Source organism: Ovis aries, chromosome 3, assembly GCF_016772045.2.
Source record: "Ovis aries strain OAR_USU_Benz2616 breed Rambouillet chromosome 3, ARS-UI_Ramb_v3.0, whole genome shotgun sequence".
NCBI lineage: Eukaryota > Metazoa > Chordata > Mammalia > Artiodactyla > Bovidae > Ovis > Ovis aries.
In genome coordinates, this window is record NC_056056.1 from 45,010,472 (window position 1) to 45,032,331 (window position 21,860).

The 21,860-nt window shown below is 36.0% G+C and overlaps 1 protein-coding gene across 10 annotated transcripts in view; it reads left to right on the forward strand.

Moving 5' to 3' along the window:
* WDPCP (WD repeat containing planar cell polarity effector) overlaps positions 1-21,860 on the forward strand; it is a 727,433-nt gene that overhangs the window by 574,455 nt on the left and 131,118 nt on the right. For 3 of the 10 annotated variants that reach the window (XM_060412070.1, XM_060412069.1, XM_015094322.4), the window contains one exon: positions 14,844-20,168. The exons of the other annotated variants lie outside the window; for them this stretch is intronic. In XM_060412070.1, the coding sequence (XP_060268053.1) occupies positions 14,844-14,881 (38 nt within the window). In that variant the 3' untranslated portion in view covers positions 14,882-20,168. Of the gene's footprint in view, positions 1-14,843; positions 20,169-21,860 lie in introns of those variants that run through there. 10 annotated transcript variants of the gene reach the window in all.

Consider the following 21,860-nt stretch of genomic DNA (forward strand, 5'->3'; position numbering starts at 1 on the left):
GTAGGTTTAACGCTGGCTCCTATGGAGTCACTGGTTTGTGCTGGTTCCCAGTGCACATGAAACCTTGTGTGTACCTTTCAAGAGTGAACTCTGTTTCCTGCAGCCCTGTGGTGTTCCTGCACTCAAGCCCCACTGGTCTTCAAAGACACATGCTCTAGGGGATCCTCACAATGCCAGATCCTGAGGCTGGGGTGCCTGATATGGGGTTCACAACTCTCACTCCCATGGGTGAACCTCTGGAATATATTTTCCAGTTTATGGATCATCTACCTGGTGGATATGGGATTTGACTGAAGTGCTCCTCCTACTTTCTAGTTGTGGCATCTTTGTCTTTGTATGTAAAATATCTTTTTTGGTATGTTCCAATCTCTTTTGTCAATGGTTGTTTACCAGTTGGTTGTGATTTTGGTGTTTTCATGAGGGGTGAGTGTAGGGCAATGGGGGCAGCAATTATCATCTTACTGCAGGTTTCATAGTGGCAGCAGTGGCCTGCACACTCTCGGGATGCTGGTTGGTGACCTCCTGCAGGTCTTGTGACAACAAGGGTCTGTGCGCTTCTGGGACATTCGGGGCAGATGCTAGGCCATCAGCGTAGGTGAAGGCTTGGTGCTGAAGCTCAGGTTTCAGCTGTCAAACCTGGGATTAGATTGGCTGTTGCACACATAGGCTGGAGTGTGGCAACTCAGAAAAGGGTAGGGCAACTCAGAAAAGCTGGGACTCACCAGGGAGGCAAGGAGCCATTATTTGGGGGCATGTTAAGAAAGGGATGGGTGCACATGGTGTAGACCTTCACACAATAAGTTAACTCAGTAAGTATTTGTTGAATGAATGAATACATGAATGCATGCAGAGTTATAATACAAAATTAAAACAGGAAAAGGAGAAAATGAAAAAATAAACAGGTCAGTGATCAGATGGTTTTCCAGGGGGAAGGTCTCTGAAAAATAGAGATTTTGTATATCCTTGTACCAGTCCAGACTATTTTTCTTCAAAAAACTGTTACCTAATAGGACATCCTCTACCTTTTCTTCAAAATTTCCTTAGCTGTTCCTGCACTATTCCTAACCATATGAACTTCACTGAGAATTAGCTTGTCAAGTTTCATGAAAACTTCAAGGTATTTCAAGTGAAACTGCATTAATCATCCTTATAATGAATATCCCTGTCATGAATGTGGCACCTATCTCCTTTTGTCAGGCCTTGAACCTTCCTCAGTGATTTTCATCAATTTCTCATAATTGTCTTACACATCTTTTATTAATATATATTCATATGACCTTATTTTCTGTGATATTGTTTCTTTTTAATTTAATGATTTTCAATTTTAATGAGATACAAATGACTTACAATATTGTGTAAATTAAGATGCACGATGCATTTTTGATATTTATATATGGCAATGTGATTACTATCGTGTTGGCTATCACCTCCATCACATCACATAATTACCATTTTGTTTTTGTTGTGAGGAATATTTAAACTCTACTCTTAGTGATTTTTAATAAACCGGTATAGCACTATTAACTGTAATCACAATGTTGTACATTAGATCCCCAGAACTTACTCATCTTATAACTGGAAATGTGCACCTTTTGACCAATATCTCCCCATCCCGCTACCCCTCCCTCCCTAGTAACCAGCAGTAATTTTGTTTCTACAAGATGAGCCTAAGATCCACATGTAAGTGATATGGACTTGCTGTGTCTCACTTATAATGCTTTCATGATCCATCCAAGTGGGCACAAATGGCAGGATTTCCTTTTTCTCGTGGTTGAATAATATTCCATTGTGTGTAATTTAAACAAACATACAACCTCTTCTTTACCAGGTAAATGTCATTTAGGGACATTTAAGTTGTTTCCATGTCTTAGTTTATGTGAATAACACTGCAATAAGCATGGGGGTACAGATATCTTTTCAGTATTTCTGTAATTGCCTTTGTGTATCCAGATGTGAGATTTCTGGATTGTATGTTAGTTCTGTTGTTAATTTGCTAAGTTCCATACTGTTTTTCTCAAACAAACAAACATTTTTGGCTGTACCATGTACATTCTCACCAACAGTGCACAAGTGTTCCTTTTTCTCATGTCATCAACACATTATCTCTATTCTTTTTGATGACAGCCATTCTAAAAGGTGAGAAATGATAACTCACTGTGGGTTTGAGTTCCATATTCCATATTCCCTGGTTAAAACTGGTGTTGAGCACCTTTTCATGAACATGTTGGCCATCTGGATGTTTGTTTCAGAAAAATGTCTATTCAGGTCTTCTGCCAATATTTTCAGTTGTTTTAAACTGTTTCTTTTGCCACATAGTAGCTTTTAAATTTTTATATAGTCCCACTTATTTTTGTCATTGTCACTTGCTTTTGCTGATGCTTTAAAAAAAAAATTGCCAAGACCAAGGTCATGGAGCTTTTCCCTATGTTTCATTCTAAGAACTTTATGGTTTCAATTCTTTAGTTTTTAATTCATTTTGAGTCAGTTTTTGTGAATGGTGTAAGATATGGGTGCAATTTCACTTTTCTGCATGTATTTATCCAGTTTTCCCACTACCATTTATTGAAGAGACTACCCTGTCCCCACTGAGTGTTAACTTCCTTGTCAAATATTAGTTGATACATATGTGTGCATTTATTTCTGTCTGTTCTGTTCCATTGCTCTATATGTCTGTTTTTATCCCAGAACTGTGCTGTTTTGATTATTAAGCTTTATAGTATAGTTTGAAACCTGGAAGTGTGTTTTCTCCAGCTTTGTTCTTTATCTGGATTTGTCTGTTCAAGGATTTTTGTGGTTCCACATAAGGATTGTTTTTCCTATTTTGGTGAAAAAATGCTACTGCAATTTTTTATTGGGGTTGCACTGAATCTATAGATAGTGTTGAGTAGTATAGTCATTTTAACAGGTTAATTCTTCTAATTCATGAATATGGTCTATTTTCCATTTCTGTCATTTTCAGTTTCTTTCAAAGACATTGTTTTCAGTGTATAGATCTTTAATTTCTGTGGTTAAATTTATTCTGCTTTTATGCAGTTATAATGAGATTGCTTTCTTAATTTCTATGTCATTATCAATTACTAGTATATGAAACTCAGCCGGTTTTTGTGTACTGATTTTGTATTCTCTAACTTTACTGCATTCTTTTATTAGTTCCAGCAATTTTTGGTGGCATCTTTAGTTTTCTACATCATTAGTTTTGGACTTCCCTGGTGCCTTAGATGGTAAAGCATCTGCCTACAATGCAGGAGACCCGGGTTCAATCCCTGGGTCAGGAAGATCCTCTGGAGAAGGCAATGGCAACCCACTCCAGTATTCTTGCCTGGAAAATCCCATGAATGGAGGAGCGTGGTAGGCTACAGTCCATGGGGTTGCTAAGAGTCAGATACGACTGAGCCACTTCACTTTCACTTTCTTTTAGTTTTCTACATATGTCATCTGCAAAATAAGACTGTTTTACTTCTTCTTTTCTGAATTGAATGCCTTTTACTTCTTTTTCTTGCCTAATTTCTATAGCTAGGACCTCCAATAAAATATTGAATCAAAGTAGTCAGGGTAACATGAGCTTCATTATTAGTGCCCTAGTGGTAGTATAATGGTGCTACAATGTTAAGTATATAATACTCCAGGCTGCTCCACAAGAGACCACAATGATTTAAGAAAGAGTTTTATTTTCTCATGTAAGTCTTGGGAGGTGGTCAGAACTGGTAGAACAGGCAGATATCAGATTACTATACTAGGCTCTTTCTATCATGTTCAGTTCAGTTCAGTCGTGTCCAATTCTGTGACCCCATGGATTGCAGCACACCAGGCTTCCCTGTCCATCACCAACTCCCGGAGTTCACTCAGACTCACATCAATCAAGTCGGTGATGCCATCCAGTCATCTCATCCTCTGTCGTCCCCTTCTCCTCCTGCCCCCCAATCCCTCCCAGCATCACAGTCTTTTCCAATGAGTCAACTCTTTGCATGAGGTGGCCAAAGTACTGGAGTTTCAGCTTTAGCATCATTCCTTCCAAAGAACACCCAGGACTGATCTCCTTCAGAATGGACTGGTTGGATCTCCTTGCAGTCCAAGGGACTCTCAAGAGTCTTCTCCAACACTACAGTTCAAAAGCATCAATTCTTCGGTGCTCAGCTTTCTTCATAGTCCAACTCTCACATCCATACATGACCACAGGAAAACCATAGCCTTGACTAGACGGACCTTAGTCAGCAAAGTAATGTCTCTGCTTTTGAATATGCTGTCTAGGTTGGTCATAATGTTCCTTCCAAGGAGTAAGCGTCTTTTAATTTCATGGCTGCAGTCACCTTCTGCAGTGATTTTGGAGCCCCCCAAAATAAAGTCTGACACTGTTTCCACTGTCTCTCCATCTATTTCCCATGAAGCAATGGGACCAGATGCCATGATCTTCATTTTCTGAATGTTGAGCTTTAAGCCAACTTGGTCACTCTCCTCTTTCACTTTCATCGATAGGCTCTTTAGTTCCTCTTCACTTTCTGCCATAAGGGTGGTATCATCTGCATATCTGAGGTTATTGTTATTTCTCCTGGCAATCTTGATTCCAGCTTGTGCTTCCCCCAGCCCAGCGTTTCTCATGATGTACACTGCATATAAGTTAAATAAGCAGGGTGACAATATACAGCCTTGACGTCCTCCTTTTCCTATTTGGAACCAGTCTGTTGTTCCATGTCCAGTTCTAACTGTTGCTTCCTGACCTGCATATAGGTTTCTCAAGAGGCAGGTCAGGTGGTCTGGTATTCCCATCTCATTCAGAATTTTCCAGCTTATTGTGATCCACACAGTCAAAGGCTTTGGCATAGTCAATAATGCAGAAGTAGATGTTTTTCTGGAACTCTCTTGCTTTTTCCATGATCCAGCAGATGTTGGCAATTTGATCTCTGGTTCCTCTGCCTTTTCTAAAATCAGCTTGAACATCTGGAAATTCACGGTTCACGTATTGCTGAAGCCTGGCTTGGAGAATTTTGAGCATTACTTTACTAGCATGTGAGATGAGTTTAATTGTGCGGTAGTTTGAGCATTCTTTGGCATTGCCTTTCTTTGGGATTGGAATGAAAACTGACCTTTTCCAGTCCTGTGGCCACTGCTGAGTTTTCCAAATGTGCTGGCATATTGAGTGCAGCACTTTCACAGCATCATCTTTCAGGATTTGAAAGAGCTCAACTGGAATTCCATCACCTCCACTAGCTTTGTTCGTAGTGATGCTTTCTAAGGCCCACTTGACTTCACATTCCAGGATGTCTGGCTCTAGATGAGTGATCACACCATCGTGATTATCTTGGTCGTGAAGATCTTTTTTGTACAGTTCTTCTCTGTATTCTTTTTTTTTCTTCATTTATTCTTGCCACCTCTTCTTAATATCTTCTGCTTCTGTTAGGTCCATACCATTTCTGTCCTTTATCGAGCCCATCTTTGCATGAAATGTTTCCTTGGTGTCTCTAATTTTCTTGAAGAGATCTATTATGTTGCTTTGTTATATCTAGGGTATTTTGTCTGTGTGCTGTAAGATTTTCAGTCCTGCCTACAAGAAGGAGAAAAGAGGCAGGCACATTCTTTTCTTGTTAAGGGTACAACCCCAGGAGTTGTTACACACCACCATTTCTACACATATCCCATTGGAGAAATCCTGGTCACAAAGCTATACCTAACTGTAAGAAAATCTGGAAACTGTGTTAATTGAGATGACCATATACACAACAACAACAAAAAAAACACAGCTAAAAGCAATTACCACTTGAGGGAAAGCTACCTGTTCATCTGTTACACTGAGTTTTGAAGAATACTATTTAGAAGAAAAGCAAAATGGGAGAACTTCTTTTATATGATCCTCATATGCACAGAAATAAAATGATTTAAATAAAGTGAACTGAAAAACCTATTTCAAAAATTATTCCCTGCTACACATAATATGGCTGTCTATATATTAAGAAATTCTTCCTAATGTATTATATTTCCAAATATACTCATCATATATGATCTTTCAGATACTATACTATAAAAGGCTGAAGCTTTATAATTTCCAAAGCTGAAGCTTTGCCATTTCCTTTTAAAATATATTTTTAAATTCTGATAAGAAAGGTTATTTGTGTGTAATTTTGAACTTTAGAGAATATCAAGGACTTCCCTGGCAGTGGTTAAGACTGCATGCTTTCCTGCAGAGGGCACAGGTTTGGTCCCTGGTTGGAGAACTAAGGTTCGGCATGCCACAAGGGATGGCTAAAAAAAATTACTCATTATCACCCAGAGATAACTGATAATGTTAGTCAACTTATTTTTTTTTCTTAATCTTCCTTTTTGTTACCCAGTGGTATGTTGTGCCTACATTCCCATGTAAGTAAAAAACATTCAAAAGCCTCATTTTTAATGTTTTCTTCTTCCTAAATGCCCTACTGGTTTTACTATAAAATCATAGTACCATTGTAAAAGTGTATAGAATTATAGATGATAAAACATGAAAGATTATTTTATACTTAAAATCTCATTATTAATATAAAATCATTCTAAAATTAAGCTACAAAAGTTTTTCTTTCTACAAACAATTTGAATTGTGGTTAACAGTTTACCTACATTGCAGTTTTGAGGCTATATTCTTGTTTGATTAAGGTGATACATTCAGGCCAATCCTCTCTTGGCTCCACTTTACCTATTGTCTATTTATTGTGTCATGATATCAGTTTTGACCTATACCTTCCTACCTCTGGGCTTCCCTGGTGGCTCAGAGGTTAAAGCGTCTGCCTCCAATGCAGGAGACCCGGGTTCGATCTCTGGGTCGGGAAGATCCCCTGGAGAAGGGAATGGTAACCCACTCCAGTACTCTTGCCTGGAGAATCCCATGGATGGAGGAGCCTGGTGGGCTACAGTCCATGGGGTCACGAAGAGTCGGACATGACTGAGCGACTTCACTTTCACTTTCACTTCTTTTCCTACTTCTAGGCATCTTTGCCTAAAAATGCAGCCCTAAACCCATTACAATTATAAGCACATCAAAGAATATTTTCTTTGCTTAGTTGCAGAGATCTATACAAGACTGTATTACATGTGTAACTTAGACATAAAAGTTTTCAGTAAAATTCCTAAGCATGATTATCCAGCCTTTACTTTCTGTGGTGACATAATGTTGTCAATCATAGAATGTGACATATTAATACCAATTTTTAATTACCTTATAGATTTTTTTCTGTTAGATGTGGATTTTCAGGTTATACCTTTCTACCATTTAAATATTTAACATTTTTTTTAATTCTAATATACTAAATCACAATACTGTGAAACAAGATGTCTTCTTTTCAGAATTCTCCTACTCATAAATGAACAGTAACTTAGCAAAAGATAACAATAATCTTAGGTGCAAACATAAAACAGTTTGGGCTTTAACCCAACTTTTTCTCTTTTTCAACGTCTCAAACCTTCTCTGACTTACTTATTAATTAGACTAGTTAACCGTGCTGATCCAGGATAGAATTGTTCCCAAATAAATTTTTGCAAGTAAATAATGAAGAATTTTACCTAAGGATTGATCAATTCAGTTCAGTTGCTCAGTTGTGTCCGACTCTTTGCGACCCCATGAATCACAGCACACCAGGCCTCCCTGTCCATCACCATCTCCCAGAGTTCACTCAAACTCACGTCCGTCAAGTTGGTGATGCCATGCAGCCATCTCATCTTCTGTCGTCCTTCCTCCTGCCCCAATCCCTCCCAGCATCAGAGTCTTTTCCAATGGGTCAACTCTTCACATGAGGTGGCCAAAGTACTGGAGTTTCAGCTTTAGCATCATTCCCTCCAAAGAACACCCAGGGCTGATATGTTATAGTAAAAGTAACTAATTAAACCATGAAGTTAAGAGTAAAAAGAATATGTGCTAACTTGGCTGGTATGGAGTACAGCAAAAATACCTTTTATCAATAGTCCCCAATCGTAGACAGACAGATACAGGCAGTTTTTATGCTACAAACTTTAAGAATACTACGGTGGTATTCAAGAAAGACGAGCCCTAGTTTGGCTAAACTAGTCAAGACTAACCATCTGACAAGTCACTTTTGGGGATCTCAGTTTGCTCATCAATAAAATAAGATATAACTAGAAGAGTCTTTTCAGCACTAAAAATCTATGCATATGAGTACATATAATTAAACAGAACCCAAATTAAAATGCTGTATACAACTATGGGGGGAAAAAATCATTTGTGCATAGATGGTAAAGAATCCTCCTGCAATGCATGAGACACGGGTTCGACTCCTGGATTGGGAAGATCCCCTGGAGGAGGGCATGGCAATCCACTCCAGTATTCTTGCCTGGAGAACCCCCTTGGATAGAGGAGCCTGGCAGGCTACACTCCATGGGGTTGCAAAGAGTTGGACATGACTGAGTGACTAAGTACAGCACACCCAGTGGTACAAATAAATTTGAATATTCTCTTAGAGGGTGAACTGCTTTATTCAAAAATGCTTTTGAATTAAATCCTCTTAAATACTGCCTTTAAAGGACTTATTTTATGCTGAAATTTACTCGAGCATAAGATGTAATATCAGGATGTCCAAGCAAAGGAGCTAATATAGAAAGAATAATTTCTAAATAAATAGAATGATTTCACATATATTTGCCAACAAAAGTCATAAAATTATTTAACTTTAGAGCTGAATTTGGACTTCTTACAGATATTTTACATGTATTAAGTTCTCTATTCAGAATTTATATCAATTCTTCATTTTACTTTTACTATGTCCCAAAGATGTCTCTTTGCACACAAAAAATATTTGTTATATTGTTGGTCTATAAGTTTGAGTTAAAATCATGCATCTTCCTTATCAAAATGAGGTAGTATCTTTAGCTATTTTAAACTACCTTAATAGCTTACAAAATGGCTTCATATAACCATAAATCTATATTCTCAAGGGGAGTAAGAGAAGAATCAGGGTTTTTCTAGTTACATAAAGAAAATAAAATGCCCCTCATGCCCAAGTCTAATCATCCTACAATTTGCTGTGACTTCCCTGGTGGCTCAGACGGTAAAGCGTCTGCCTGCAATGCGGGAGACCCGGGTTCCATTCCTGGGTCGGGAAGATCCCCTGGAGAAGGAAATGGCAATCCACTCCAGCACTCTTGCCTCGAAAATCCCATGGATGGAGGAGCCTGATAGGCTACAATCCATGGGGTCGCAAAGAGTCAGACAAGACTGAGTGACTTTACTTAGCATTCCATTTAAAGCTGATCTACTTCAGCCTCCACCATAGACATACACATCTCTCAAGAAACACAGATGTCAGGAATTTGTAAAGTATTCCAGTGATGCACTATGACTAACACTTCCCTTGTGACTCAGCTGGTAAAGAATCAGCCTGCAATGCAGGAGAACTGGGTTTGATCCCTAGATTGGGATCATCCCCTGGAAAAGGGAAAAGCTACCCACTCCAGTATTCTGGCCTGGAGAATTACATGGACTGTTAAGTCCATGGGGTTGCAAAGAGTCAGACACGACTGAGCAACTTTCACTCACTCACTATGACTAACTCCAATGGCCTTGCAAGTGCCAATTTAGGCTATCTCCTCCAAGTTCCAAGTTCAAGGACATCATGTTGGTAACTCAAAACTGGCTATGGTACAAATATTTTACACCACAGAAATCAGGAAAATGGTTGTTTTGGGGGCTTTTGTTAGGTTTGGTTTTTGAAGAGCTGGTTGTTAGTCATTTAATAGCACATGACTGAGGTAATCCCAGGTTATGGTTCCTGTCAGCCAAGTGTCCACTTATCAAAGACAAGACCTGTAACTGTTCCTAATTGTACAACTCCCAGAACTGAATTTTTAACTTTCATGATTCCTTCTCCAGATGGATATGAGAGAGAGTAAGGTCCATATGCTGGGTAATTTATTGCTTGTCTTTGAACCTATATAGCAATGTTGTTCAATAGAAATATAATGCAAACCACATACATGTTAACCTTAACTTTTCTACATGTTAAAAGTACATCTCAAATTACATGTTAAATTTTCATCAGAAATACTTTATCTGTATTTAGAGTTCATAGTTTTCAGTTGAAGAAGTAATTTCAGGTACCCAAGTTGGTCCATACAATCTTAAAAGTTTTTCCAATTACTGAGAATCAGTTTTTAAATTTAAAATTTTTAAATAGATGAAATTTAAAAATTAGTTCCTGAGTCATATTAGCCATGTTTCAAGAGTTCAATAGCCACCAACAGCAGTAAGTCCCCATACTGGACAGTGCAACTATAAAGCATCAGCACCTCAAAAGTCTTGCAGACCCTTGATCTGCAAGTGTGATGTGTGGAATCAAATGATTTATTTAACTCTTCAGTGCTTTAGTTTTCTGAGACAACAATAATCAGAGGAATAAACAATTAATAATTCAACTAGTTAATCATAGAGATTCTAATGATTGCTATAATCATTAAATCACTCACATGGTAGAGCAGCTGCCATTTGTGGCATGTCAGGTTATTTTAAAACCAACTCATCAAGCAAGCAGTAGCTCATTTTGAAGAAGAGCTTAACCTTGTTAGATGTTAGTAGCTAAAAATGCTAAGCATTTATAGAATTTCTTTAAAGGACTTTATAAGATTAATTATAATTAATCTTATAATAATGTATTGTTCCTGTTAGTGAATTCCTGAGGTCAAAGAAGGCCTTTCTGTATAACAAAAATGTTGAACAATCAATTTTTCATATATTCTATACTACAGTGTATATATATTCAAGTCTTAATATCTCACTCCTGAGAGGCAAACAAGAAAAAATGTTCACCATAAGTAACTTTTCTGATCCAGACTACAATAAACTAATCTCAACACAGAGAAAGTCCTTTTGTAACCTTCATCACTTGTGTACTGTCTGTGAAACAAGTACAGCTTTCTTGATTATATGGAAAAGATTTTAAAACCCCATTGTTATGGTACTTAACCTCTAAACTGCCATCAGAACCATAATAACACTATCCATTTTTATGCGCCTTCTGGTTTTCTAAGTGCTTACCTGCATCATTTTATCATCTTAGCAGCCCTAAAAGATACACAAGACAGATGTTTTGTTAATTGTTTGAATGAAATTCAGAGAGGCTGAGTGCCTTGCATACATATTACATAGTGATCAATGCAACAGCTAGAGTCAGAATTCAGGTCTTATAATTTTAGCCACTGTTTATCAAGTGCATACTTTCAGCTGGTGAGTATGTTGAACACTGCATTATCTCACAGTAATCTTATATCTGTTTTACAGATGAAGAAAATATGATGCACAAAGATTGTTACATATAAGTCCTTCTTTCTGAAAGCATGTGTTCTTCTCTACTGTGCTGAGTCTAGAAATGAACTATTATCAAAGTAGGAGAATAAAAGAACCAATCTTCATCAAAAACAAAAATTACTATAGACTAGCGCACGTTACTTGCCCAGCATAGTGCTATGCTTGGCAATTACCATCATGTTTCATGTTCATAACAACCAAACAACCGTTAAGAGTTAAGTATTAGTTTTCCCATTTATAAGTAAGGACAGAGACTCAAAGTGACAGAAGAATTTAAAACCATTCCTGTTTGACTCCAAATCTTATACTCTGAACCACTCCGTCATTCTGCTTCTGAATTCCTAGTTCACTGAAATTTCCCATATATTTCTTACTGCCTAATGTTACTTATTTTTTGAGTTGTTTTGTGGGGTGGGGGGCTGTCATTAAAAAAAAAGATAGTGAGGTTTACTTTGTCATCTTTGTTTACCAAATTATCCTGAGGTTTGCTTTGTCACCTTTGTTTACTGAATTATCCTAACAATGCCAAAAGTGAGTACTTGTACCATTTTCATAGCATAATGCAGGAAAGTAGCATTGAGCAGTGTGTCATACAATCTCTATAATAACTTTGAGCAATGAGCTGGCAGATTATAGTACTACTATGGAACTGAATTTCTCTACCTTAGACTTTGAGCTCTAAACAGTTCCTTTACCTATTCAGTGGTAAGCATCAGCAATTTCTCCAAAGTTAAAGGAAATTGACTTGTTTGTTGAGTGTTTTGATTTAAAGTTGTATTTATAATAACAAAATATGAGATAGAAGACTAAGCATTATTATAGTAAATTTGCTTACAGTGTAGCTAAATAATTTATTAACAGAGGCCATGAAGTGTGGGTGAGGAGTGATTTCTTGAGTCAAAAAACTCCTTTTTCTTATGGACTTCTCATTTCACACTGCCTTAATAATCAGAAACACAAGTATTTAGATCTTCTTAACACTTTTTCATAACAAATGGTTTGTTAACCTGAGCACGATAAATACTTCTGGGGCAAATTTTCTGTTAAAATTCAGTTGGTTCTTTAGCTAACTTCCACAATTAGTTAGTTACTGTGTTCCTGGTTAAGATTGCCTCTAAGAAGGAAGTAAAACAAGTTTGTGCATATACATACATATTACACGGTCAAAAGTGAAGACAAAATGTGAAAGAGAAGCATGTTGTTTCTAGTAAAACTCACTCCTTATCTAGAATTAGGTGTTCTCATAAATATATGTACTATAATAAGTAAAGATGGCTATTTCATTATTTTTTATAAAATTTATAGTTTTTCAAGCTAATAGTCTAGATATTTGGAATGTATTCATTTAAGCAGAAGACATAGCTGGCAAATGTTTTATGTCAGGTGGTATGCTTGCTGTTTATAACCTTTCTTCTCTTTATTCAGTGTAAGGTAACTAGATGTGACAGGCTATGACATATCACAGAGATGACTCAGGTCAGGAACTGCAAGAAGTCAGAAAAACAGTACCTTTTAAAAGGGCCTAAATAAATAGTACTTAAAGATCTGTAGAGTGTAGTATAGTCTTCTTTTTTTAACCCTGTTGTCTATCAAAAAGAACTGAGTTCAACTGCTTAAATGTTGAGGAAGGTCTTTTACTCACAGGAAAGTGAATTAGGGTAATGTGCCCTGCCAATTCAGGTTGGGGAGGAATCTCTTGTTTCCTTTAAAATTAGGAGTGCATACCAGCAGACATATCTGTTTGTTTATATATAGAGTTTCTATTTGTTGACCAAAAATTCAATGATAACGTTTCCATCACCTACTTTTCCTTTTTGTCTGAAGCCTTTGCAATTATTTAGCTTTCATTACGAATTCCTGTCCCAAAGCATGGGATTTCAACAAAGAACATGGTTAGATCACAAGGCTTGCTTTTAAAAGGCTGAATTTTGTTCCTGTCATAGGAAAATAACTGTGTACATTAGTAAATGGTAAAGTATGACATACACTTGGAGAAATGTATATACTGTAAGTGTTCAACTCAGTAAACATACCCATATAACAGCCAGATAATGAAACTGAACTTCACAACACCCTAACAAATCTCCCTTGCCCCACCTTCTCAAACCTCCAAAGGATAAACATTTCTGACTTCTAATGGTACAAGTCAGTTTTAACTGATCTTGTATGAAAATCATCTGTCCTTCTCTAGAAATATTAATAGGTTTACTCATAAATGTATGTACTTTAGTAATGTATGTTGATGACTAGTAGGGTCTTTTTGGGCAGGGTTGGGGGTCTGACTCATTTCATTTAACGTTACTTTTGTGAAATGCACACATATTATGTATATCATTCCATTGTATATAGCAATATATAACACAATGTATTTATTCATTTTGTCAATGATGAGTATTTCAGTTGTTTCCAGTCTGGAGCTCTTATAAATAGTCTTCTAAATATCCCTTGTGAATATACCCATCCATTTCTATATATATTCAACTTCAATAGATACCTCCAAAGATTTCTTCATAGTAGCTGAAGCAATTTATATTTTTGTCATCAGTATATGAGAACTACAGTTTAGTCTCATCTTTGCCAACAGTTGTTAGCCCTCGCCATCATCTTAACTCAATCTGAAGGGTCTGTACTGCTATTATAGATGTAGTTTGTATTTCTTTGATGACTTCTGAAACTGAGCATCTAGTTATATGTTTTTGGCAGTCTGATTATGTTTTGTAAAGCTCTTTTTCTCATGTTTTTTCAGTTCTTTATATAATCCTGATATTTAATGGCAAATATTTTCTATACTTAAGTTCCCTTTTTTTTGCTTTTCTAATATTTTGATGAGCAGAAGTTTTTAATAGTAATGTACTGCAGTTTCTCATTTTTTCTCATTATGTTGATTAGATTGTGTGCCCTGTTTTAAAAAGTTGGTAATACGCCAAGGTATTGAAGAGATATAGTATGTTTTAAGATCTTTGTCTTACCTTTTATACTTTGATCTATAATCCATATAAAATTTATTTTTGTATACACTGTGGGAAAAGATTTTAAAAATGTGTGTTTTAACCACATGGATATCCACAAAAACCAGCACCAATTACTTAAAAGATTATCCTTTCTCTATTACTCTGCAGTGTCACGTTTGTTTTAAATCAGGTAATTGCACTGTATCTATCATCATTGTTTCAAGTACTATAGAGTTATAAAAGGTCTGGGTTTCTAGTTATGTGAGTCTTTTTGGTTTTTGTTCAGAATTGCCTGACTATTCATTTCCATTTTACAAACAACTATTAACACAGAAAGCTCTGTTAGGACTTTAATTGGGTCTGCATTCAATCTGTAAAATCAATTTAAAAGGAACTGACATCTGTAGAACATTGAATCTTCCATATATCTTTCCATTTATTCAAGTCTTTACTTTTTATGAATATTTCCTAATTTTCAATGCAGAAATCCTTAATTTTGAAATATTTAGGATATTTATGCTATTATAAGTAGTATATTTTGAGTTTCATTTTCTGTATGCTTTCATAAATAAATTTTTGTGTATTTGTCTTATATGCACTGATTTCTTTTTAAAAAGGAGACTGGAGCAGATATGTGGAACAGAAGCACCATTGAGAAAGAAATAAAAGAGTGGCTCCTGAGGTTACTTAAGAGAGACTACAAACCAACAACAATAAAACAAAACTAATAACCAAATTATAGTGGTCCTTGTCTACTAATGGCCTATACCTGGATGACCTGTAAACTGGTTTTTATCCTCTACCTATTCTCTTGTTTTTCATTTGTATGATATTATCTCTTAGCATTGCCAGTTATTTTTACTGAATTCTAATGAATTCAAAAAATTGTACATATATCAATGGTGTTATATTCCTCCAGAGAAGATTTTCCTTTTCCTGTGCTGGGCAAGAATGAGGGATGACAACTTAAATCCAATCAGTTACTGTGCTAAATTGATGCTGGGGGTTGTAATTTTAGTAAAATTCAGCCTACCTCTGACCTTCCTCTATACCTACGTGTGTGTGTATATACATACATACATATACAAAGATACATATAATAATATGTATTGTATATGATACAATTTGTGGCAAATGAAAAAGATAAAAAATTTTATCCAGATTTTTATTTCTTCTCAGATGGAATTCTGGTGTGAAGCAGACTTTTCCACCCTACTTAATATTGTCCTATCTTTCAAGTAAATCTTGAATTTTATTGGATATTAGTGTACTTACAATATTGTGTTAATTTCAGGTATACAGCAAAGTGATTCAGTTATACATACATTCCATTTTTTCAGATTCTTTTCCCATATAGGTTATTATAGAATACTAAGCACAGTTCCACATGCTATACAGTAGATCCTGGTTATCTGTTTCCCAAGATCCTAGTTTATCCCTCCTCACAACTTTTTCCTTTAGTAGCCATAAGTTTGTTTTTGAAATCTGTATGAGTCTGGTTTTCTTTCTTTTTTTTTTATAAATCAGCTCATTTATATCATTTTTTAAAATTAAATTCTACATATGAGTGATAATATGATATTTGTCTATCTCTGTCTGACTTCACTTCGTATAATAATTTCTAGGTCTACCTATGTTCCTTCAAATGTTCCTGCATTCTTTTTTATGGCTGAGTAGTATTACATTGATATTTTTACTAATTCTTCCTTATCCATTCCTCTGCCTATGGACATTTAGAGTGCTTCCATGTCTTGGCTGTTGTAAACAGTGCTTCAGTGAACACTGGGGTGCATGTATCTTTTCAAATTATAGTTTTCTCTGGAAATATGTATGCCCAGGAATGGGATTCTTGGATCATAGGGTAGTTCTATTGTTTAGTTTTTTAGGGAACCTCCATAGTGTTTGTACCAATTTACATTCCCACTAACAGTGTAGGTGGGTTCAGTTTTCTACACACCCTCTTCAGCATTTGTTTCTAGACTTTTTCATGATGGCCATTCTAACCAGTATAAGGTGATGATACCTCATTGCAATTCAGATTTGCACTTCTCTAATAATTAATGATGTTGAGCATCTTTTCATGTACTTTTTGGCCATTTCTTTGGAAAAATGTCTATTTAGATCTTTTGTCCATTTTTTTATTGTTTTTTTTCCTTTTTTTTTTGACATACAGCTAGCTGCATGAGCTATTTGTATATTTTGGAGATTAATCCCTTGTTGGTCACTTCATTTGCAAATATTTTTTCCCATGCTGTGAATTATCTTTGCATTTTAGTGATGGTTTCCCTTGCTGTGCAAAGCTCTTAAGTTTAATTATATCTTTGTTTTGATAATTACAAAGATAATAACCATTTATCTTTGTTTTTATTTTCATTGGTCTAGGAGGTGGATTCAAAAACATATTGCAGCAATTTATGTCAAAGTGTTCTGTGTTTTCCTCTAAGAGTTGTATAGTTTCTGGCCCTACATTTAGGTCTTTGATCCATTTTGAGTTTTTTTGTGTGTGGTGCATACACAAAATTCTCATTTCACCCTCTTACATTTAGCTGCCCAGTTTTCCCAGCACTGTTTGTAGAGACTATCTTTCCTCCATTATATCTTTTCCTCCATTATTCCTTCTCTGTTGTACACTAGTTGACCACAGGTTCATAGGTTTATTTCTGGGCTTTCTCTCCTGTTCCATTGATCTATATTTTTGTCCCAGTACCATACTCTTTCGATGACCATAGCTTTGTCTGGTACCAGGAAGCCTGATTCCTCCAGCTGTTTTTCTTTCTCGGGATTTTTTTGGTTATTTGGGTCTTTTCTGTATCCATATGAATTTCAAGATTTTTTGTTCTAGTTCTGTGAAAAATGCCATTGGTAATTTGATAGCAATTGCACTGAATCTTTAGATTGCCTTGGGTAGTATTAGAAGTATTGATTCTTCTAAGAACATGGTTTATCTCTCCATCGGTTAGTATCATCTTTGATTTCTTTCATCAGTGTCTTATAGTTTTTTACAGTACAGTTCTTTTGTCTCCCTAGGTAGTTTTATTCCTAGAGACGTTATTCTTTTTTGATGTGTTAGCAAATGGGGTTATTTCCTTAATTTCTCTTCTGAATCTTTCATTGCTAGTATACAGAAATGCAATAGATTTCTGTGTGTTAATTTTGTAACCTGCAACTTTACCAAGTTCAGTGATAATAAGCTCTAGTAGTTTTCTGGTAACATCTTTAGGGTTTTCTATATACAGTATCATTTCAGCTACAAACAGTGACAATTTTACTTCTTCTCTTCCCATTTGGATTCTTTTTTTCCTCTGACTGCCATGACTAGGACTTTCAAGACTATGTTGAATCAAAGGGGCAAGCATGGACATCCTTCTCATGTTCCTGATCTTAGAGGAAATGCCTTTAGTTTTTCAATATAGAGAATGATGTTACTGTGGGTTTGTCATATATGGGCTCTATTATTGTGAGGTAGGTTCCCTCTATGACCACTTTCTGGAGTTTCCAGTTCACTTATTCACTTCCACCTCATTTTTTTTCTGCTGCTGCTGCTGCTGCTAAGTCACTTGAGTCATGGCCGACTCTGTGCAACCCCATAGATGACAGCCCACCAGGCTCTCCCGTCCCTGGGATTCTCCAGGCAAGAACACTGGAGTGGGTTGCCATTTCCTTCTCCAATGCATGAAAGTGAAAATTGAAAGTGAAGTCGCTCAGTCGTGTCCAACTCTTAGCCACCCCATGGACTGCAGCCTACCAGGCTCCTCCATCCATGGGATTCTTCAGGCAAGAGTACTGGAGTGGGTTTTTTTTTTTTTTTCCTGCTATTGATTCCAAATATGACAAACCCATAACTTACATCATACTGAACACTTACTGGGAAGTTTAACATTTTTCCTCTTAGATGAGTAACAAGACAAGGACACCCACCCTTGCTACTTTGAATCAATAGAGTATTAGCTGTTTTAACAAGAGCAATTAAGGAAGAAAAAGAAATAAAAGACATTTAAGTCAAAAAGGAAGAAGAAAAGCTGTCACCATTTGCAGATAATATATACAGAAAACCCTAAAGACTCCCCTAAAGACAAAGAACTATTAAACAAATTTAGTACACTCTCAGAATACAAAATCAATTTTCAAAAATCTGTTGCATTTCTATACACTAATATTGAACTATCAGAAAGAATAATTAAGAGAACAACCCTATTTCCAAATGCACCAAAAAGAATAGGAATAAATTTAGCCAATAAAGTCAATGACCTGAACACTGAAAACTACAAAATTGAAAAGAAACTGAAGAAGACACAGTAAGTGGAAAGATAAATCGTGTTCATGGGTTGGAAGAATATTGTTCAAATTTCCATACTACCAAAAGCAACCTACAGATTCAATGCAATCCCCATCAAAATTCCAATCGCATTTTTCACAGAAATCAAACCAACAATCTTAATTTGTATGGAAATACAAAAGACCCAAAATAGCCAAAATAGTCTTGGGAAAGAACAACAAAGCTGTAACATCAAGCTTCCTCATTACTATAGTAATCAAAACACAGTGTGGTACAGGCATTAAAATAGACACAGAGACCTATAAAACAGAATGGAGGGTCCAGAAATAAATCCATGCAAATATAGTCAACTAATTTACAACAAAGGAGCCAAGAACACTCAATGAGGATAGAACAGACTCTTTAATAAACGGCATTAGGACTGTACAACTGTACAGCCATGTGCAAAAGAATTACTGAACCACTCTCTTACATACAGCATACAAAAAATTAATTCAAGATGGATCAAAGACTTGAATATAAGATGTGAAGTCATGAAACTCCTAGAGAAAACATAGGAAAGCTCCTTGACATGAGTCTTGACAATGATATTTTGGATTTGACATCAAAAGTAAAAAACAAGTAAGTGGGACTAAAGCAAACTAACGGACCATCAACAAAATAAAAATGCAACCTACAGAGTGAGAGAAAATATTTGCAAATCATATTTCTGATAAGGGGTGAATATCCAAAATCTATATAAAGAATTCACACAACTAAACAGAAAAAAAAAAATTGAACAATCCAGTTTAAAGTGGGCAGAGGATCTGAATAGACATTTTTCCAAAGAAAACATACAGGCTGACAAAAGGTACATGAAAAGATGCTCATAATTAAGGAAATGCAAATCCAAAAACAATGAGGTAGCACTTCACACCTGTGAAATAATTGTTCTTAAAAAGAAATAACATGTGTTTGTGAGGATATGGGGAAAGGGACATTTAACCTTTGGTGTGAGTGTAAACCGGTACAGCCAGTATGAAAACAGTACGAAATTCCTCAAAAAATTAAAAATGGAACTACCATATGATCAAGTAATTCCACTTTTAGGTCATTTATTTGAAGGAAACAAAGACACTCAAAATGATATCTGCACGTTCACATTCACTGAGAAGCATTATCTGCAACAGCCAAAACATGGTAGGTATACAGGTATGCACATGCACGCACAACGTAATGTTGTTAAGTCATTAAATGAAAATGGAAGTCTTGCTGTTCATGATTACATGGAAAGATCTTGAGAGCATTATGCTAAGTGAAGTAAATCGGAGAAATAAACACTGTATGATCTTACTATATGTGGAGTCTAAGAAAAACCCATGGATACAGAGAGCAGATCTGTAGTTACTAGAGGCACAGCCTGGATGAAGTGAATGAAGTTGCTGAAAAGGTACCAAGTTCTGGTTGTAAGATAATGTCCTGGTGAAGTAATATACATCATGGTGACTACACTTAACAGTACTGTATTGCGTATTCAAAAGTTGCTACAAGAGTAAATACAAAAGTTCTCATCACAGGAAAAAGAACTGTAACTGTGTATGGTGAGGGATGTTAACTAATCTTATTATATAATTTACACATGTATTTATGATATATCATAATAAAAGTCATTATATGTACACCTAAACTAGTACAGTGTCATATATCAATTATGTATCATTTTAAAAGAAAAAACAAAAATGAAATTACATATGTAAGCCATAGCAATAATTAAACGTCAGTGGTCTAAATATATCAATTTTAAAACAAATTTGTGGGAGAATAATAAATAGGAGGGGCTTCCCTCATAGTTCAGTTGGTAAAGAATCTGCCTGCAATGCAGGAGACCCAGGTTCAATTCCTGGGTCAGGAAGATGCCCTATGGCAACCCACTCTAGTATTCTTGCCTGGAAAATCCCATGGACAGAGGAGCATGGCAGGCTACAATCCATGGGGTCACAAGAGTCAGACATGACTTAGCGACTAAACCACCAGCACCACCACCACTAGCCACCACCATCACCAATAAATAGGAGACTGGGATTGATACATTACTATATACAAGATAGATAACTAATAAGAACCTACTGTATAGCATAGGGAACTCTTCTCAATATTCTGTAGTGATCTGTATGGGAAAGAATCTAGAAAAGAGTAGCATGACGTTAGTCACTCAGCCGTGTCCGACTCTGGCTCCAGAGACTAGCCTGCCAGCTCCTCTGTCCATGGAATTTTCCAGGCAAGAATACTGGAGTGGGTTGCCATTCCCTTGTCCAGTAGGAAAGAGTGGATATATGTATAATTGATATACTTTGCTGTACAGCAGAAATGAATACAACACTGAAAATCAACTTTCAAAAAAAGAGGTTAAGAAAAAAATGGCCCAGTATATATGCTATTTACCAGAAACTCATTTGAGGTACAGTGATACAGGTAGGCTGTGTGTAAAAGGATAGAGAAAAGTATACTGTCAAAACAATCAGAAGAAATCAGAACTAGCTCTATTAATATCTGATAAAGTAGACTTCTAAGAAAAGAAAATTACATGGACATAGGACATTACATAATCAAAAGAGCAATACAGCAAGAAGACATACTAAGCCTAAAGATGTATGTGCTGAACAAGAGAGCTACCAAATAAGTGAAGCTAAATAAGGACAGAATTGAAAGAAGAATTAGACAAGCCCATGTTTCTCAAAGACATCAACACCCCTCTCTCAACAACTGGTAGAACAACTAGACAAATTCAGCAAGGACAGAAGAATTCAGTAGCACCATCAAATACGCAACAACATCAGAATATATATACTTTTCCATTGCTTGTGAAATAAATACCAAGAGAGACCATATACTGAGTCAAAAAACAAATGTCAACAAATTTAAAACAACTGAGTTCTCTGGATCTTATGAAGTCAAAGTAGATATTGATAGTATAGAAAAATCTAAATATAGCAAGAAATCTCCAAACAGTTGGAAACTAAAATGTACCCTTCTAAACAATCCCTAAATTAAAAAAGGAAGTCTCAAAGGAAATTTTAAAATATACTGAACTGAGTAAAAATGAAATATGACATTGAAATTTGTGAGACATGTTAAAGAAATGCCAAAAGGCACATTTCTAGCATTAAAAGCTTCTATTACATTAAAACTCTCAAATCAGTATTCCTGAGTTCTCACCTCAAGAAACTAGAAAAAGAGAAGCAAAAGGAAGAATATAATAAGAAGAACATAAGTCAATACAACTGAAAATGGGAAAATAACAGAGAAAGATATGGCTGGTTCTTTGATGAGGTCAATAAAAGAAAATAAACTTCTAGCAAGGCTGATCAAAAAAGAGGGG